The sequence below is a fragment of the Colobus angolensis genome, unplaced genomic scaffold (assembly GCF_000951035.1).
Source record: "Colobus angolensis palliatus isolate OR3802 unplaced genomic scaffold, Cang.pa_1.0 Scaffold117, whole genome shotgun sequence".
Taxonomy (NCBI): Eukaryota; Metazoa; Chordata; class Mammalia; order Primates; family Cercopithecidae; genus Colobus; species Colobus angolensis.
The window spans coordinates 4508351-4526037 of NW_012112808.1; the positions used below are offsets into that span (position 1 = coordinate 4508351).

At 39.9% G+C, this 17687-nt stretch overlaps 1 protein-coding gene across 2 annotated transcripts in view; it reads right to left on the reverse strand.

Annotated features, from left to right (window-relative positions):
• The window catches only part of SNX5 (sorting nexin 5), a 26837-nt gene continuing 9150 nt past the window's right edge, over positions 1-17687 (reverse strand). For both annotated transcript variants that reach the window (XM_011962899.1, XM_011962895.1), the window contains 12 exons: positions 14886-14990; positions 13285-13395; positions 11924-12045; positions 10290-10413; positions 9509-9604; positions 8295-8400; positions 8132-8207; positions 7061-7100; positions 6887-6973; positions 5509-5668; positions 1509-1594; positions 1-805 (listed from right to left, as the gene is read on the reverse strand). In XM_011962899.1, the coding sequence (XP_011818289.1) occupies positions 755-805; positions 1509-1594; positions 5509-5668; positions 6887-6973; positions 7061-7100; positions 8132-8207; positions 8295-8400; positions 9509-9604; positions 10290-10413; positions 11924-11997 (900 nt within the window). In that variant the 5' untranslated portion in view covers positions 11998-12045; positions 13285-13395; positions 14886-14990 and the 3' untranslated portion in view covers positions 1-754. The remainder of the gene's footprint in view (positions 806-1508; positions 1595-5508; positions 5669-6886; positions 6974-7060; positions 7101-8131; positions 8208-8294; positions 8401-9508; positions 9605-10289; positions 10414-11923; positions 12046-13284; positions 13396-14885; positions 14991-17687) is intronic.

Below are 17687 nucleotides of genomic sequence, written 5' to 3' on the forward strand. Positions count from 1 at the left end.
TTAGTAGCACGATTATTTTATTATATGCTTTATAAAAAACAAATCCCCAAAGACATACACCACACCCCCTCACCCCGCAATGGCCACTAGGGAGGGAGTTCATCCTCTTCCTAATGTAGATCTGGCCATCTTATCAAGTAGACCACATTATGTTTCCATATATACCCATAGATATTTCTCTCCCCTCAAATATTTGTATCTCAACTAAAAAAAGGAGGTGTAAAGAGTATATATAGATACATGAGATTTTCTTGCTGTTATGTTTCTTGCTGTAGTCAATACCAGATGACTACCAGTGGAGTAACGGGGCAAAACAAAAACACAAACCCCACCTTCAGCGAGGAATGGAAGGTCTGTTACCTGCCTCGAGCAGTTGAATTACCTGCTGCAACTGGCACCTCCCTGACAATCATGGGTTTGTAGGGACATGGGCCAGGCGACTGCTTCTACTTGTTCCCTGAAGGCAAATGTCTCCTACACCCTTTCTTAGTAACTAAAGACGAACTGCAGGAGAACCCAGTATTTAGATTCTGCCCAGAGGTATTAAATGCACAAGGAAAAATTAGTTTGTCCAAGTAGCAAGCAATAATGTTTTTAAACCAACATGGTTAAATGTTAAGATTTGTAGAAATCAAAATATTTATTCACATAATTTTAAAGTTGAAGCTAATAAATCTTCTGTGGTAATGATTTAAGCGCAAGTGATGCTTGGCTTTCTTTCACATTCATTTCTTTTCTTCTGAGTGAAGGCGTATCAGTTATTCTTGAACAAGTCAATACAGCTCTGCAAAAGGGAGACATTGTTCTGTGGGGGAAAAAAGTCAAAGCAGATCATTGAATTATTAAAACTTGCCATATACCTGTAATGACTCAAGTCCACCAACATAGCTTTTCACAGGAGATTTAAAGTCAGGCAGAGCAAGCTGGCCCTTCTCTTCATGAAATCCCAGGTGAACTGCAACGTACCACTCATCCCAATTTCATGTGGGAGAGCTCCTCTCCCTCAGTGGGTAAGGCTACCAGCCAAAGAGCTGATGTTCGCCCAGCATGCACCTCTGCCCTCACCTGCTTGCTCCTAAATGTGATCCTATTTACTATAACTTCTTAGACACTATCAGTGTGTTGTTCTACGAAGGCAAGGGCCTTGGAAAGATTGAATAAAAGTTGCTAGAAATTAGGGCTGGTAGCCGTAGCTCACACTTGTAATCCCAGCACTTTGGGAGGCCAAGGCAGATGGATCGTCTGAGGTCAGAAGTCCAGCCTGGCCAAAATGGTGAAACCCCATCTCTATTAAGAGAAAAAAAAAAAAAGTTGCTAAAAATTAGTCATGGGTGACATTATAAACAAGACTACAAATAAACAATGAGTGGCTCCCATCAACTAATTACTAAAGAGGATTAATATCACAAGGCCACCCCAACTGCCTGATGACAATGGGTTAGTAAATCGGGAAATAACTTGGAAAAAAACCATAAAAGATGTTGGCTTCATTGGTAGAAAACACTTACCCTGGCATGTTTTATTTCCAGTTCAGACATTTCGATTAGATTCTTTCTAAATGCTGCCACTCTCTTCCGTTTGAAATTTATCAGTTCTACAGGAAGAAAAAATGCTTATGAAACCCAAGAAAAACTAAACAATATTCATGTTCACTTTAACTACCAAATGGCATTCTTACAAACGGTCTCCAAAGCTTTCGTGCACCAGCATTATTTCCTCACATTTGTATTATCTCTGTGACCGGGACACACTAGACATCTTCTATTAACGGTGGTGATACAGCTATCACTGTCTTTAAGTGGAAAACATCACCGCATCACCAAGCACGGTGAGTGGGAGGGCAGCAGCTGGAGACTTGGAGAACATGTGATGAGCAGCCTCACTCTCACCCTCTAGGTACCAGTGACTGGGAACAGGGCTGGAGTATGGGGGCTGGTGAGCCACATACTTCACCAATAGCTTGTGAAAACACTTCTCAAAAGACACACCAGGTTTGTGCAAACAATGTTCAGCATCACTAACCATTAGGGAAATGCAAATTAAAACCACAATGAGATTACCTCACACCTGCTAGAATGAATTTTCTCAAATAGATGAAAGATCAGTGTTGGCAACAATGCAGAGAAAGGGGAACTCTTCTACACTGTTGCTGGGGATGTAAATTAATACACCCCCATGGAAAATGGTATAGAGGTTCCTCAAAAAACTAAAAATAGAATGATCATATGATCCAGCAAACCCATTTCTGGGAATGTAACAAAAGGAATTGAAATCAGTATCTCAATGGGGTATCTGTACTTCCATGTTCACTGCAGCATTATTTACAATAGCCAAAATACAAAATCAATTAAGAAGTGTCCATCAGCGGATGAAGACAATGTAGTAAAGATACATAACACTATTCAGCCTTTAAAAAGAACAAAATTCTGTCATGTGGGACAATATGGATGGATCTTAGAGGACATTATGCCAAATAAAATAAGTCAGGCACAGAAAGACAAACATTACATGATCTCACTTATCAGTAAAATCTTAAGTTGAACCCCCTAGAAGTAGAGAATAGAATGATGGTTATCAGAGGACGAGGGTGGGGTGCTGGGGAAGGTGGGAGCAAGAGAATGGGTAGAAGGCTGCAGCTAACAAACTCAAGGAATAAATTTTGAGATATATTGCACAACAGGGTGACTAGAGTCAATAATGTATATTGAAACAGTAAATTTCAAATGTATTACCACTGAAAAAATGAGATGTCAATTAGCCTGATCTAATCATTTCACACTGTATACCTGTATCAAAGGATCACAATGTATTCCATAAATGCAATACAATGACTTGTCGATTAAAAATAAAACTTAAAACATTTTAAAATCCAAAACAGTGAAAACTGCTACTTGTATTCAAGACAGGTTTACTTGATGATCTTTAGGGCAGGCTTCCTTTTCATTTACTCCTATTGCCATCAGACTTCAGCATTAATGATCTATTGGAAATTGGAACAAACCAAGAATATGCATGTCTCGCCCTACTACCTTCATTACATTTGTGACATTAAATTCTGTCTTGCAGTTTTACTTGCGTAAAACTTTGACCATCACTCAACCTTCTGCTGGTGCTCAAGTATTCAGAGCAGACTCACCCTCCTCCTGTCTCTAGTGTTGTGCAAAAGAACTACAATACAGGCAGCCACATCCAAGGTAAAAAGTCACAAATTTCATAGTGATATGTTAAGTCTATAGTCCTTGCACTACAAGGTGATGTTTATCAGTCCCTTGGATATCCTGGGTGAAAATAAGCTCCCTGCCTTCCTCTGGACCTACACGTAGTACCAGGGCTCCATACGCTAACTACTCAACTGCTGTGAAAACAGCCCTTACCGACTGACTCAACTCTAGTCAGCTCAGCTACAAGTCTCAGAAAGCACGTGTACCAAAGGCAAACACAGGTTAAGACCCATCAATCTCAGCATTCTAGGTACCTATTTTGCATTTTGAATATAGGATATAATCAATGTGGGTGAAAACTTTAGGCAGTAAAGGTAGTCCTAAATTGGCATCATTTTTTAAAGTTTTGTGTTTTTTCTTTAATCTCCTCTAAAATTGCCAGAGCCACGGAACTGGCCTATAAGATTTCAACTCAGTAGTTCTGAAGTGTGTGTTTTACCTTGAAAATTTTAGTTAAAAAAAAAAAGCTGTAATTGTTTCAGGAACACAGTAGCACGAAGGTTACTTTAGAAGAAACCAGGACAGCCTCAGAGCCTATCTACGTGACATTTGTCAGGAAGCTCTGTGGCTTACAGTTAAGGTATTGTATTATAACCATGAATAGACAAAAAGACAAATGATTAGAACTAGGTTTCCCCCAGGTAGCTTCAGGCATGTTGATGAACAGATCATTTCCCTACGTCTAGATTACCCAACCACTGGGAAACAAAGTTAGGAGAAGCTAAGTTAAGATACGAATTTTTCATGGAAACATGAGTTCAGGGAGTGGGGGTTGAGTCCAATAGCGCCTGACTACAACTACTCACATTGTGGGTAATCCATTCCAACATGTGCTCTGGCATGTTTCATGGCTCCTGAGAACCCCAGAGAAGATCCACACAATCCTCTTAGGCAAGGACTACATATTACACTCATGTTCAATGGAAATGGTAAAAGTCCTCTGCTCTGAGGACTGAAATGGATAAGGCAAGAAAGAATCCAGTGGACGTGGACATGGACCGGACTTGTGATCCCTGAAACCTGCATGTGTGTGCAACGGCATGCATGTGCGCACACACATACATTTCCTAGCTCAGTGCACTGAAGGGCACAGAAGCAGAGATACCCCAAAACAATGAGCATACTCAGATGCTGGTAACTGTTCTCAAAGAAAAAGAACCTTGGCTCCCTGAAGAAATGGCCAGTTTCAAGGCTGGAGTAGAGTAAGATTAGCATAGCCTATTGCTCTAAAAGAGGGGTTAGGGTGTTACAACCACATGCCAGCTTAAAGGTGATCCTATTGGCAAAGTCTGGACAAGCATCAAAAATAACTTGGTAATAATGAATCCTAAACCATTTTAAAAACTGGGAATTCATGACTCTAATAAAGAAGATAAAGGAAATCTCTGAGAAAAGGGAAGGCTTTTTGTAGTAGGATGTCAAGTGCCAACTTGGGTAGGAAAGTTAGAGCTGGAGATGAGGGAAATCGTCTTTCTCCAACCATCAGAGTAACAGCTGCTTTAGGAAAATCATTAATACATGCTAAATCTAGGGAGGAAGTTTGATGAAGACCAAGACATTTGCATGGTCTTAAATTACCTCACCACAGACTGATGGGGGTTAAAATAGTAACTACACAGTGGAGAAATTGGATTTGGATACTATCTAACTGAGTAATCAAAATTACTACCACAAAGGAAGGAGAGACACAATGTTCAATCAGAAGTGACACCCCAAGAAGGGCATATTACTTCTATTCTGCCAGGAACCCATGACCAGATCTAAAACATGAGGACACCAACCAAAAGTCAGAAATACAGGAATTGTAAAGAGATTCTCGAAAAAGACTGGTATCATTAAAAACTAAGAACTATTCCAGAGTAAAGGAGACTAATAGCTAAGATAACCAGATGCAATCCTAGACTGGATCTTGTAGAGGACATCAATACCTCATGAATAGACAGCAGATTGTAGTCCCAAAGTTAAACTTATCACAGCAAATAACCGTACTGTAACCATACAAGAGAATGTCTTCAGTCTTAGGACATAAACAACGTTTTTAGGGCTAAAAGGAGCATGATGTATGCAACTTAATCTCCATTGGCACAGAAAAATCAGGTGTGTAACGTTTGTAAGTACACAAAGCCATGAGGGTGACTGTGCATGTGCAAGTGATAAGGCAGATGGGGTGAAGTGCTGACACTGGGTGAAGGATAGATGGGCGTTTTTTTGCACTATTTGTGCAACTTTTCTAAGTTTGAAATTATTTTCAAACTAGAATACAGAAAGAAGAATGTCCCTGCTCAACCTTCTTTTGCAGATTCGGAAAGTTGTTCAAATTTCTGGCAGCACTCCTGCTGGTGTGCCTCAGCCAACTTGACGTCTTTGCTCTTTAACCGGGCTTTATCCAGAGCTTTGTTTGAGTTTTCATAGTCAATGAGGGCTTTGGTGCGTCTGTATAAGAGATCCTGGGAAAAAAATTAACAGGTATACATACTAAATATCTAAACCAGTCTAAAAAACAGCCCAAGTGCCAATGTACCACCTGAGATGTTAGGTGGCAATAATCTACCTCTACACCTTCCCTCTCCCAGAGTATTTTTAAATCTCCAGCTTCAGCAGCGATAAGCAACGCTGATAGCTTTGTTGAGAGCTTTTTTAAAGAATCCCTTATATGAATTAAGTGATTACTCAAGAGTGAAAACAGAAGAACTACTTTTTCGGTTAATTCAGTAAACAAAGTTAACTTCAAAAATTAAATATTGTGCATCAGAACACATATACAGCCACTGCTGGGTAAGTGAAGTTGTGAGAGTGGCTAAGATAAAACTGGGCAATGAAGTTAACTCTACCCTGCAAATCCTGCTTCTGGTAATCTACCTTGGAGATCCACTTAGTCAGATATAAAGGTTCTTTGCAATCTTACAACGAAGTAGAAATTACTTCAGTATCTGAAATCTGCAATTATGATGTATAGATTATACATTTAAAACTAGGTGAAATAACTGATTGGTGAAACTACTAGGCCTATTTTTGTATATACTCTAATAATCTTAAGTGAGCTCAAATTCCATGAAAGAAAATAAGCTACTAAAAAAGTATGTTTTTAAAAACTCCAAGATTCAGAAAACATGCCAAAGGGCAAATTAACTAAAATTACATGATGGGGCAAAAAATAAATTTTTACTCTTACTTTCTGATGACATTTCAGCCTCAGAGGGCATAGAAACCTATCTACTTTTATTTTGCCTGATTTAATACATTTCACATAAAATTAAAACATATTTGTTCAGGGCAATGCAGACAATGCATGTTTCATTCCCAAAGGTTATTCTACTTACCATTTTGCCCATATATGTATATAAAGCCTTACGGCTCAAAGGCTGCAGGGATACTTGCAATTCAATAAAAACTCCCAAATCTTCTCTGCCCCAGCAACAGCCCTTTCTGCATGTTATGTCCCACATCAACAACCTATCATCCCCCAAACTATGACCTGTCTACTCCACACAACCCCCACAGCACTGCCAGATATACAAGCTTTATGGATACAAGGCCAGAAAGGCATGTCATTTATAAAAACAAGTCTGATAAATTCTCATTCTGCCCCTTTGTATAAAGAAACCTTTTAAACAGACTTCTGGTCCTGCATTGCTCTGAGAAGCAGAGCGCAACTCTCTTCCTACCTTAGCAGCTTCGATGTTGAGCATGTAGTATCGGAGGAGCTCTGTTAGCTTCAAATCTTCATCTGATGAAACTCGACCCTCTACTTTCTATATAGAAAAGGAAAGGTCACCATCAAGGCAGAAAGCTACAGATCATAAAATATATATTATCAAGACCAACACAAAAATCCTTACCCTAAGCTTTTCAAATAGCTCAGCAACCTTCAACAGGTACCTGAAAATGTACATGTAATTTTGGTGTAAGGTCTTAAATCATCTATAAACATGATCTTACCAGCGTGCAAGACAGGAATGGGTCAACTCAGCAGTCCGGGCCTGTGGCGCTTTAGCGTTAATTTGAAAGTGCTCTCACTTCAACTGACCCCAAATAGTAGAGAAGACGGTCACAAAACTACACACATGTACAACACCACACTCAGCCTCTTGGTGACCCTTTGGTCATCCTGCCATGTGCCCAAATATTCTTATTAAAAGCCAATGCTGTGTTAAACCAAGGTCGGGTTCTAATGAGCTCTGCTATGGGCATCCCAAAGCAGTAAATATGCTATTTAATTCGTCATGGTTCTGCCATTAGTCTTTCCATTTCAAGTGCGAAGTAATATCACCTGTTTTGCCAAGTCTGGATGTTAAGTAAAATATTGTCTTACACCAGAAATGCTCAGGATGGAGAAACTAAAACACATATATATGTAAGTGCAGAGTGAAAATGGAAGGGTCTTTAATTCAATGAATGAAGATAATTTCAGAAAACTGTACATCAAAACAGCTGTGTGTCAGACTGGGGTCATTAAATTATTCTCATGACCACCATAACCAAATCTCTTCAAAGTCCAGGGCAGAGGCACATGTTCTCAGGATCTCCTGGGGCTGCATCACAGGCCATAAAAAAAGAAGGTCTAGGGCATTACCAAGCAAAATGGCAAGCTCCAATTGCCAGGGGAAGAGTCAAGATAAACTCTCACAAATGCCAAAACTAAAGAAAACAGGCTTTTTAAGTGTGACAGAAACTATTGCTTTGACAACATTTACTGTATTTGTTCACATATAGAAGAGCCCAAGTCCCCTACAATTGTCTTGTAAGTGTCTTATGTCCAGAGAACATGTAAGATGAGTGCTGGAGACTTGTCTTACTGAGCTTTTAACTCCAGAGCAGGACCATATAGTCATTACTCATTTATGCTTTTAATTTTACCACTCAGCACTCGTCAGTTGGGTTAGGGGAAATGCTTTTCCAAAAAAACTTACTTTTTGATGACTGTGGGCTCTTCTAAAGCCAGGCTATGTAAGCAGGCTGCAGTGTGGATATAGTCATCGGCAACATCTGCAGAAACAAGGACAAGTCTTTTTATCCAAACACAGCCAGGCTCATCAGCAAAGCTGTAAGTGACCGGTGGTAAATGATATTTACTTTTATGAGATCTGGTCATTTTGTCAGCTTTCACACAAGAATCTTTGATTCTATTGTAATAGTTAATAAGAAAGTTCTTCTCTTGCTCAAAGAAGTCATCTACCTCCTAGAAGGAAGAAAAAAAGAACCAGACATTTCATGAATGTGAAAATATACTATCCCTGCAGCCTTTTGTATTTATCAATATAAAAATATATTGCTTAGAACATAGCAAATAAACACGACTAAAGTTTAACCTCTACAGATCAGGGAATTACAAATTTACGATACTATTTCTTAACCAAGGCTGGCAAAAATCAAGGGCTGGCAGACAATGTCTACAGAAGAATCACGTAACAATCACCAGTAAAACTGGCATCCTAAGACCCAGCTATCTCACACTAGTACAATGGTTCTACCAGGTGGAACATGGCCACTTAGCCTTGCATACCTATCTGTGTGTGAATGAGGGTTTTTTTCTCCATTGGTTTCAGACTCGGAGGAAATCCAGGCATCTGGCAGGCACTGGCCAAGGATGCCAATGCCAAATATCCCATAATGCATGGATAGAGGACTGTCCCATATACCTTAAACTGGACTAAGTCCGGGTTTCCTAATTTCTGATGATGCCCGCTGTACTGAGCACCTGTATTCTGGGCTCCCTGGAATAGCAGAGGCAGATACCAGATAGTAACTGTAAGGGTTACTCAGTTACAAAGGAATGAGAAGGCCCGAGAAGAAAGTAAATCACACCTATAAGGGTAATGGAAATGTTCAGAAATTTCTGTATTCTTATCTTTGTGCTAACGCCTTGAAATACAATATGTAAATAAAATCTCAAGTTTGGTTCCTTAGTTGTGCCAGCTAGGTTACATGTCAAGTGCTTCTCCATCACCTGTAGTTGGTGACCAAACTGGATCGTGTAGTTCTGAGAATGGGATAAAATACTGATCTTGTATATTATTTTAGAAATTAACTGAGTAATCTCCCTCCTTACAGAAAAAGAGAAAATGAAGCCAAGTGTGGAAAGGTTCAAGTTGCTTCTTGGAGAGAACAAGGTGCTTTGGGAAATAAGTGAAAACTGAATAAGTAGATGAAAATTACCAAAATTTGAAGAAAACTTACATTTCTTAAAAGTTAACCATTTGCTTCACAAGTATCTCTTTCAAAGAAATAAAAGGTCACCTACTCCCAATGAAGTCAAAAATTTTCTCCAACAGCCAAAGGTCACTAACCTTAACTCCAGTAAAAAGGACTTCATCAGCACTTTTCACCACACTTTTGAAGAAGCCACCAAACATCTCTTTAGTATTTTTCCGCCTAACACTTAGCTAAAGGAAGAAAATTCCAAAGAACAGTTTATATGGTATGTATTTTTCTAGGTTCTCTTAAAGAAGTTCTGAATAACATTTTAAGTAATCCTCTTTATTACTACAGGCAAATGCACAAAGTATCTTTAATTCTGCTTTAACCTCCAAGTTTTAAAAACACATAATGGCTAAACCTAAACATAGGTAGGTCATCTCATTCTAAAAGGCTTAAGAGATTTTGAAAGACTGACTAGAAGCCAAGTCTTACTGGCTCTGAAATCCTTGGGAAAATTACTGTTCTCTTCTATACATATTAAGTAGCAAAAACTTTCAAAACATGATAAAAAGAAAAATAGCATAAAAGTCATAATTCAACAAAAAGGGTAGCTGGGAAGAAAATAAATTACACAAATTTTAATTCCCTTAAAATGAACTTAGTTAACTTTGGGATTGTTAAGAAATTAAGGGATGTTAAATTTCTTAAAAAGAAACCAAGGTTTTCAAGGCGAAAAAAGTGAAAATTTTCTTTAAGCAGAGTTTTACAAAAAATGACTTACACAATGAAGGAAAAGCAGCATCTAAAAAGGTTTCCATTGTGTAAGAAATTCAAAACTCTAAAGCAGTCAATTTTTTAGAAACTATCAAGAACATTTTGAAAGTATAAACATTTGAAGTGGATTATCAAAACGGAATAAAAATGCCTTACATCCTGATCATATTCCAGGAAAACATGAAAGTTGCGATCTTTACTGAGAACAGCGTGAGAAGAAAGCCGCTGAAGAAAGACTTCATGGGAGGAGACAGTCTTCTTAAAAACAGCGAGATACTCACTGAAAAGAGATGCGCACACAGCATTCAGTTGACACAGCTCAATTACCTGACCAATACCACTCCTGGTTAATTCTATGGCTCTGCTCATGCCACCACAAAAAACACTGCAACTGGACCAGTGTTTCAGTATAACCTGCTTATACTGAACCTGGTTAGATAGTAAGGCAATTGCCATTTTTGAATCTGTGGAATAAGCCTATGGAGGAAAGCAATGTTGTCATTGGATTTGATGGATCAAGTCCATGAGCTCCCAAATCTACATGCAATTACTGTTAGTTAGCAGCCACAGAACATTTGTTTCTTTAAAGCAATGAAAACCCTATAACTCTGCAGCCTGAGTACATGGCATGAGTCTAATGAAGCTAAAAGTTAACAAAAATTACAAAGCAGCTTCATCTCAACCTAGACATTAAGTGTCACCTTAAAATTTCTAATGGTAGAAACTTGGGTCTGTTGTGTTCAGTGCCTCATTCCCCAGAGCTGGCCCCAAAGCCATTCAAGTGTGTGCTAAATGCTTTCAGGGCCTGGAGGTTTGAGTGCTGCCCTAGATGACACAGGGGCTTGGGGACTCGGAGCTGATGGAGGAAGAGCGGAGGAATGAGTACTTTTCAGCTAAGATGAGGAAGTCAAGGACGGATTCACAAGAAACTTTCCAAAAATCTATTTTTGTTTGAAAAAAATAAATGACAACCAGATTAAAATATACTTGCTGCCTATAGACCTGGACTTCCTCTTTCAAATCAATGTGATGGTTACTGAGAATGCTGCTCTGTAACAGCACTCATTATTTGGTCTGGCCCGGGGATGGCTCACTATAATCTCAGCACTATGCGAGGCAAAGGCGAGCGGATCACTTGAGCTCAGGAGTTTGAGACCAGCCTGGGCAACATGACGAAATCCCATCTCTAAAACAATTTTTAAAGTTAGCTGAGTGTGGTGGCGTGTGCCAGTAGTCCCAGTAACCATGGTCCCAGTTACTCAGGGGACTGATTTGGGAGGATCACTGAAGCCTGTGAGGTGGAGGTTGCAGTGAGATAGCACCATTGCACTCCAGCCTGGGCAAGAGAGCAAGAACTCGTCTCAAAAAAAAAAAAAAAAATTTTTTTTTCTTTCATGTAACAGCATTCATTACAATCTAGTTTCTTCTAAACGTCTGGTAATCAACCTTCTGAAAGAAAAGTTTTGTACATTATGAGCAATTTATAAAGGCACAAAAGTTTATTTCCTCACTGTGCCAGACCAGCATCCCTAATAAGTATGCTCTACATATGGGAAAAAACAACTAGTCTATCAGGTATTAGTGTCAATGGCCTCCAATGAATCAATGTGTGAAGTACAAAGACCATGCCCCACACTATGCAAGATGTATTACTAGTTTTAGAAAATCACGCTAGGGACCTAATAGCTGCACTTAAAACAAAATTAAGTCAGGTTCTTCTACTTATTTTTGCATACAGCACCACTTTTCTACTTCTCAAAAGACAGAGCCCAACAGGAAAATCCACTTACGCTTCCAGTTCTTGTTTCATCTTGGCAAATTCTTCTTTGGTCATAGACCCTTCACCTTCTCCCAGTTTCTGCATCTTCTCTCGAGGACCATCAAAGTCGGGCTTCGTAGGAGCAGGTGGAATCTGCAGCAGAGGCAGGAACTCATGAGCCTCTCGTCCCAGCAGCGATGTTTTCTAGTTGGTGCCTCATTCTACTCTTGCTGGTCCACAGGAGACAACCACTCCACTCCTGTGGGGCTATTTAAAAGTCAACTCCTGTTTTTCTTAACCTTCCTTATTTCTTCTGGCCACTTAAAATGAGGTGTCTTCCTGAGAGTTGCGTATTCACTTTGATGGCAATCATTTGTTCAGTTTATCCATTACAGACAATGTTCAGAGCACAACAGTATCTATACTGCTTCAATGTTGGCCTAAAACTAGTACAACGAATGCCAAACACCAACGATTAGCCATCAAGATTATACAGTCTCCGGTATTCCAAAGGAATTTCTTTCCTAATCCCAAAGGATAATCAAGGACTCTAATTTTGAATGAACCAGAATATATCTAAATATAAACTTCAGTACTAATTTTGTTTATTAAGAAATCATCACTTGGACAGATTCTTCAGTCTGCCTGTCAGGACAAAATGCATGGAAATCTCCTTTAAAATCAGTTTAAGTCTGTTCCTGCAGCCAAGAATTAACAATCAAGGGTGAAAACTGCCTCCTTGAGCACTTCTTCTGTTTCTAGGAGACAAGAGTCCCGCTCTGTCGTGAGGTGGCATGGCCTCGGCTCACTGCAACACCTCTGCCTCCCAAGTTCAAGCGATTCTCATGCCTCAGCCTCCCCAGTAGCTGGGACAACAGGTATGTGTCACCACCACCCAGCAAATTTTTTGTACTTTTAGTAGAGACAGAGTCTCAATATGTTGCCCAGGCACGTCTTAAAATCCTGAGCTCAGGTGACCCACCCACCTCAGCCTCCCAAAGTGCTAGGATTACAGGTATGGCCTCCTTCAGCAACTTTTAAGAAATCTTATCACAAACTATTACCAATACTAATGTTTCCTAGAAATCAATTCTACTGACACTGGAAAAAAAACATACCAGAGAAAAAAACCAAATCTAAAGGTAGGTAAGACTAAAGTCATTACACTGTTCACACCCCTTTACAATGTAAATAATGTAAGCCTGGATGCACCACCTCAAAGCTCCAACGCTATTTCCTTCACATATTTTCCACTTGACAGTAAATACTCCCATAGGCAGATGAAATCTAACTTTTCACAATCCATTACAAAAAGTGGATATAAGTCTCTTTTAAACTAAATGCATAGCAAGGCAGAAAGAACTAGCTTATTTGATTTTCTAAAAGACTCACAATAAGCCCAGCATAGTCTGTTGTTTCAATAAGAGTGTCATGTAGCCACACAAAGTCTTCATGTTGCCTTGTGACAGAAAACTCTGGGCTCTGAAACGTGGGCAATGTGGTCTGTAAAGAAAGAAAGAAATTAACTGGTAACCACGACTTTTAGATAAGTGATTTGGGTTTCCTAGGCTACATGGTGGGAAAATTCTGCATAATACATCATAATATGATCCAGTAAAGAACCAAGCAGTAATACATGACCCCCGATCATGGAAGTCCTAGCTAAGATTCAACCTGAACTCTAAGGAACTCTTAAGGATTTCTCCCCAAACTCCACCTTTCTGAAGCTTGTAATGAATATCCAATCAGATAATCTACTGGTAGAAGTTCAGTTCCAACAAGTAAGCCACAACCCTAATTCTATTTTTTTGTTTCTGTGTACTTTTTTTGGTATATATACATTTTTGGAACAGGGTCTGGCTGTCACCCAGGCTGGAGTGCAGTGAAATGATCTTGGCTTCTTGGCTCACTGCAACCTCTGCCTTCCAGGCTTTCAAGCCATCCTCCCACCTCAGCCTCCTGAGTAGCTGGAACTACAGGTGTGCACTACCACATTCAGATAATTTTTATATTTTTGGAAGAGAGAGGTTTTTGCCACGTTGCCCAGGCTCAAGAGATCTGCCTGTCTTGGCCTCCCGAAGTGCTAGGATTACAGGTGTGAGCCACCCAACCCAACCTCAAATTCTACTTTTTTAAGTCTGAATTTACCCCCTACCCCCAACTTATAACAAAAAAGAAAAATAAATTTAAAAAAAACCTCTTAGCTGTAACTTACTATGGTTCTAAAAATTGTCCCTGACTTCCTTCCTTTACACTCCAGTGAATGCTGATTTTACCTCCTTTGATCTGGTAAGCTCAGGCAGAGAATTATATCACCAGTCTTTTTACACTGCCTCCGGAATAACTGAAGTGTGCTATTCAAGCCGCCCAAGCATTAAGAAAAAACCACATGGGAAAGGTCCTTCCCAATTTAGTAAATGCTGAAAAAAACAGCAAGCTACTGAGAGAAACTTCCCTTGGATGCAAATTAAAAACGAAGGTGGGGCCCCCAGGGTGTGATGGCTCTGGCTCAAGCCTTCAATCCCAGCACTTTGGGAAGCTGAGACACGTGCATTACCTGAGGTCAGGACTTTGAGACCAGTTTGGCTAACACAGTGAAACTCCATCTCTACTAAAAATATAAAAATTAGTTGGGTGTGGTGGCTCAGGCCTATAATCCCAGCTACTCTGGTGGCTGAGGCACGAGAATTGCTTGAACCCGGGAAGTGGGGGTTACAGTGAGTCAAGATGGCGCCACTTCATTCTAGCCTGGGCAACACAGTGAGACTGTCAAAAAAAAAGAACCCACAGCCCAGGGCTCTCTGCCAGAGCAGAATGCTGCTGCCAAAATGGCACTCACCTGATGCTTACTGTGAGATTAGGGAAGTTCTCACTTAATAGTGCTACCCTATGAATAGCAACTGTTTCAAGCTCAGGGAATCTCTTCTCACATCCACTGTGAAGAACAAGGCTGCAACCCAACACTATATGTATTACCACTGTATGTTACTTACCTTTGTGTGCACTGTAAATTTGACTTTATCTCTCTCACTGAGTGCATCAGGTATGTCAATCTGAAGTGAGGGATCAACATTCAGGTCCACAGATACAGATCTCAGCTGAAATACATTTTTTTTGCATATTAGTTTCAAACTCATTTGGCCCTAAAATATTACTCCAAAAATGAGTAGTTACTAAAAAGCAGTTTATACGTAGATCATTTAGAAATGTCAACTGAGACATTTCTAAGTTTATTCGAAACTGAGGGGAAACCCCTTCTTCAAATGCATTGGTATATCCAAAGTATTCCTGTAATGTAAACAAAACAACTGCTACAATAATGTCATGTACAGTACATATTTTTATGCCTACATGAGAAATACATTTGGCCAAATACCTGACTGTACACTAAGGCCTGTACTAAACAGAACAAAATCTTGAATTCTTACATAAATGCCAAAGTACAATGAACATTCAAGAGGCATTAACCAGGCCACACAAACATCTGACAGGAAAACCTAGGGAGATGGCACAGAGAACAGTCATGAGGAGTAGGATCCTGGGTGGAGAGTTCAGAGTAAACCTGGGACTGTTCCAAATAGCCAAGGAATCTAGACAGGAGGGGCGAATTAGAAAAACCAACCAAGGCCTTACTTAATTAGTACAATCCCACTGTGGTTACACATGAGCAACAAGTGTGAACACCGCTCTGAATACTCAACTAATTTTGTGAGCTGGAAATTCAGAGGAAAAAACTATGTAACTCCATTTCTGCCAGTCAAAAAAAAAAAAGAGAGACAGAGAGAGAGAACAGTGGCAGCACTGATAGGAACTGGGCTATTAGGGAAAAGTAACTTAAATAAAGGTAAATTAAAGCAGACAAGGTGGTGGCCAATCTGAAAGCTTGACACACAAGGCACGAGGAACTCACAGAGTAAGCCTCTCATTGCCCCATTCCTTTTGCTGTAAAAAGTGCTCAAGTTGTCATAACATTGGATTACCCAAAGCAGGGAATGCCAACTGAAGATTAGAATTGAGAAGATGAGGTATTGCACTCCAAATTTCCCTTTGGGTCCCTTTCTTCAAACTAAAAAGTTCAAGACTAAAAATTATGTACTTAACCTCTAAAACTTGAAAATCTAGTCAATCAGCTACAAAAAGACTAAATATATTCACTAAAAGCACATGGATTACTTAAAAGTTTCAAGTACTTCCCTTTTCCTTAAGCACTGTATATTTATAATTCTGAAAGTCAGAGGGAGATACCACAATGGCTTTCCTCCAAGAAATTAAGCTCAAGTAGTCACCAGAGGTTGATTTTTAACATCAACTATTAGTAACATCAAAACAGACACTTTTGAGTCCTCACATCTCAACCTAAGTACTTTTTCTTCCAAATGAATTATTGATAATTCCTATGAAATATCTGCTTGTCTGGCTTAATTTTCACATGTCCATTTGTGAGATCTCTGCAAACAAAGATAAAGCTTCAAGGTCAGAGACTTCATTTGATCATAACTGTGACTCCAGCTCTGGCATATTTTCTGATAAGAGTTTCCTTCCTTCTGCTGAGTTAACACTGGGCAAATATGGCCTTTAAAAACAGTACCTCAGACCATTAACTGAGATGTGCAGAGGAATACCAACGACTCTACTGATCTTAGGCTTATCTGTCAAGGTCAGGCAGGCCCAAGAACAGGAATCCACAGAGCCAGGCGTAAGTAGCAGCCATGGTCTCTGGAGGAGACACAGGGCATCTCACAGGACAGGTCTAAGGTGCGTTTCCCAGAGCTCTAAAACTGCCACATTTCCTAAGATTCCATTTACTAAAGAAGTCACAAACTCTGACTTCTAGCACCGCTCAAATGAATATGCTGACAGTTCCATTTTTGCTCACAAGCCCAGCAAACTCACTGAGCCTGTGAACTCCACATGGGATACCCTTGGAATTCAAATAGAAGGACCCAAGGGGGATGTAATCAAGTAAATGCAGCTCATTCAAGCACCACAGTTAAAGCTACAATGGATGCTACCAGCTGCTTTAGCTGCTTTTCGTTCCTCTGAATAACTATCTTCTGTTTTTGTCCCTTTTCCCATGTAGAGGTAATACCCCTGACTATACCTGTCTTCCTTCCTGGTTAGTATAGAAACATTTTTTGTTTCAGAATGTGATGAGGACATAAAGAAGAAAACTACTAGGTATGAGTGACTGCAACCACAGCATATCAAACATTCGAGCTTCACTAGCAGCCATTTCTGCCCAGACACTTCACCCTAGGAAGGGATTCAAGCAAAAATCCAATCACTTGACATGATAGTACTAACCACCAAATAAGCAAATACTGCAATTCTGTATTTGGACCTTAAAGAACTGTCTAAAACAGAATACTGGCAAAATCCCTCAGCATCCAGGCCATCACCAACTCAATGTTCCCCAGGCACAAGTTAAACGAACTTCCTCATACTACAGCATATAACCCTCCAGATGAGACAAACATGGGTAGAAGGTAGTGAAATGACTAGAGCTTCTAAGTCAGCATTTGTACCCTCGCTCGGGAAGCATCAAGCATAACTGAAGTTCAGCATTCCTTCTTCTGCTTAGACAACAAACCCACTCCACAGTGCTACAGAACTTGCTAAATAATGACCAGGCTCCACTCTTCCCCTCTCACTTGCCTCTGCCTCCATCCCCCTTAGCTTGAAGGGCTCAGAGTACTCCTTAGCCCTGATGGCCAACACTGAAGTCTCTGCCTTAGGCCACAGATGTTACAATGTTTACAGTGGCAGTTTACAACAGTTGACAAAGCAGGCTTCAG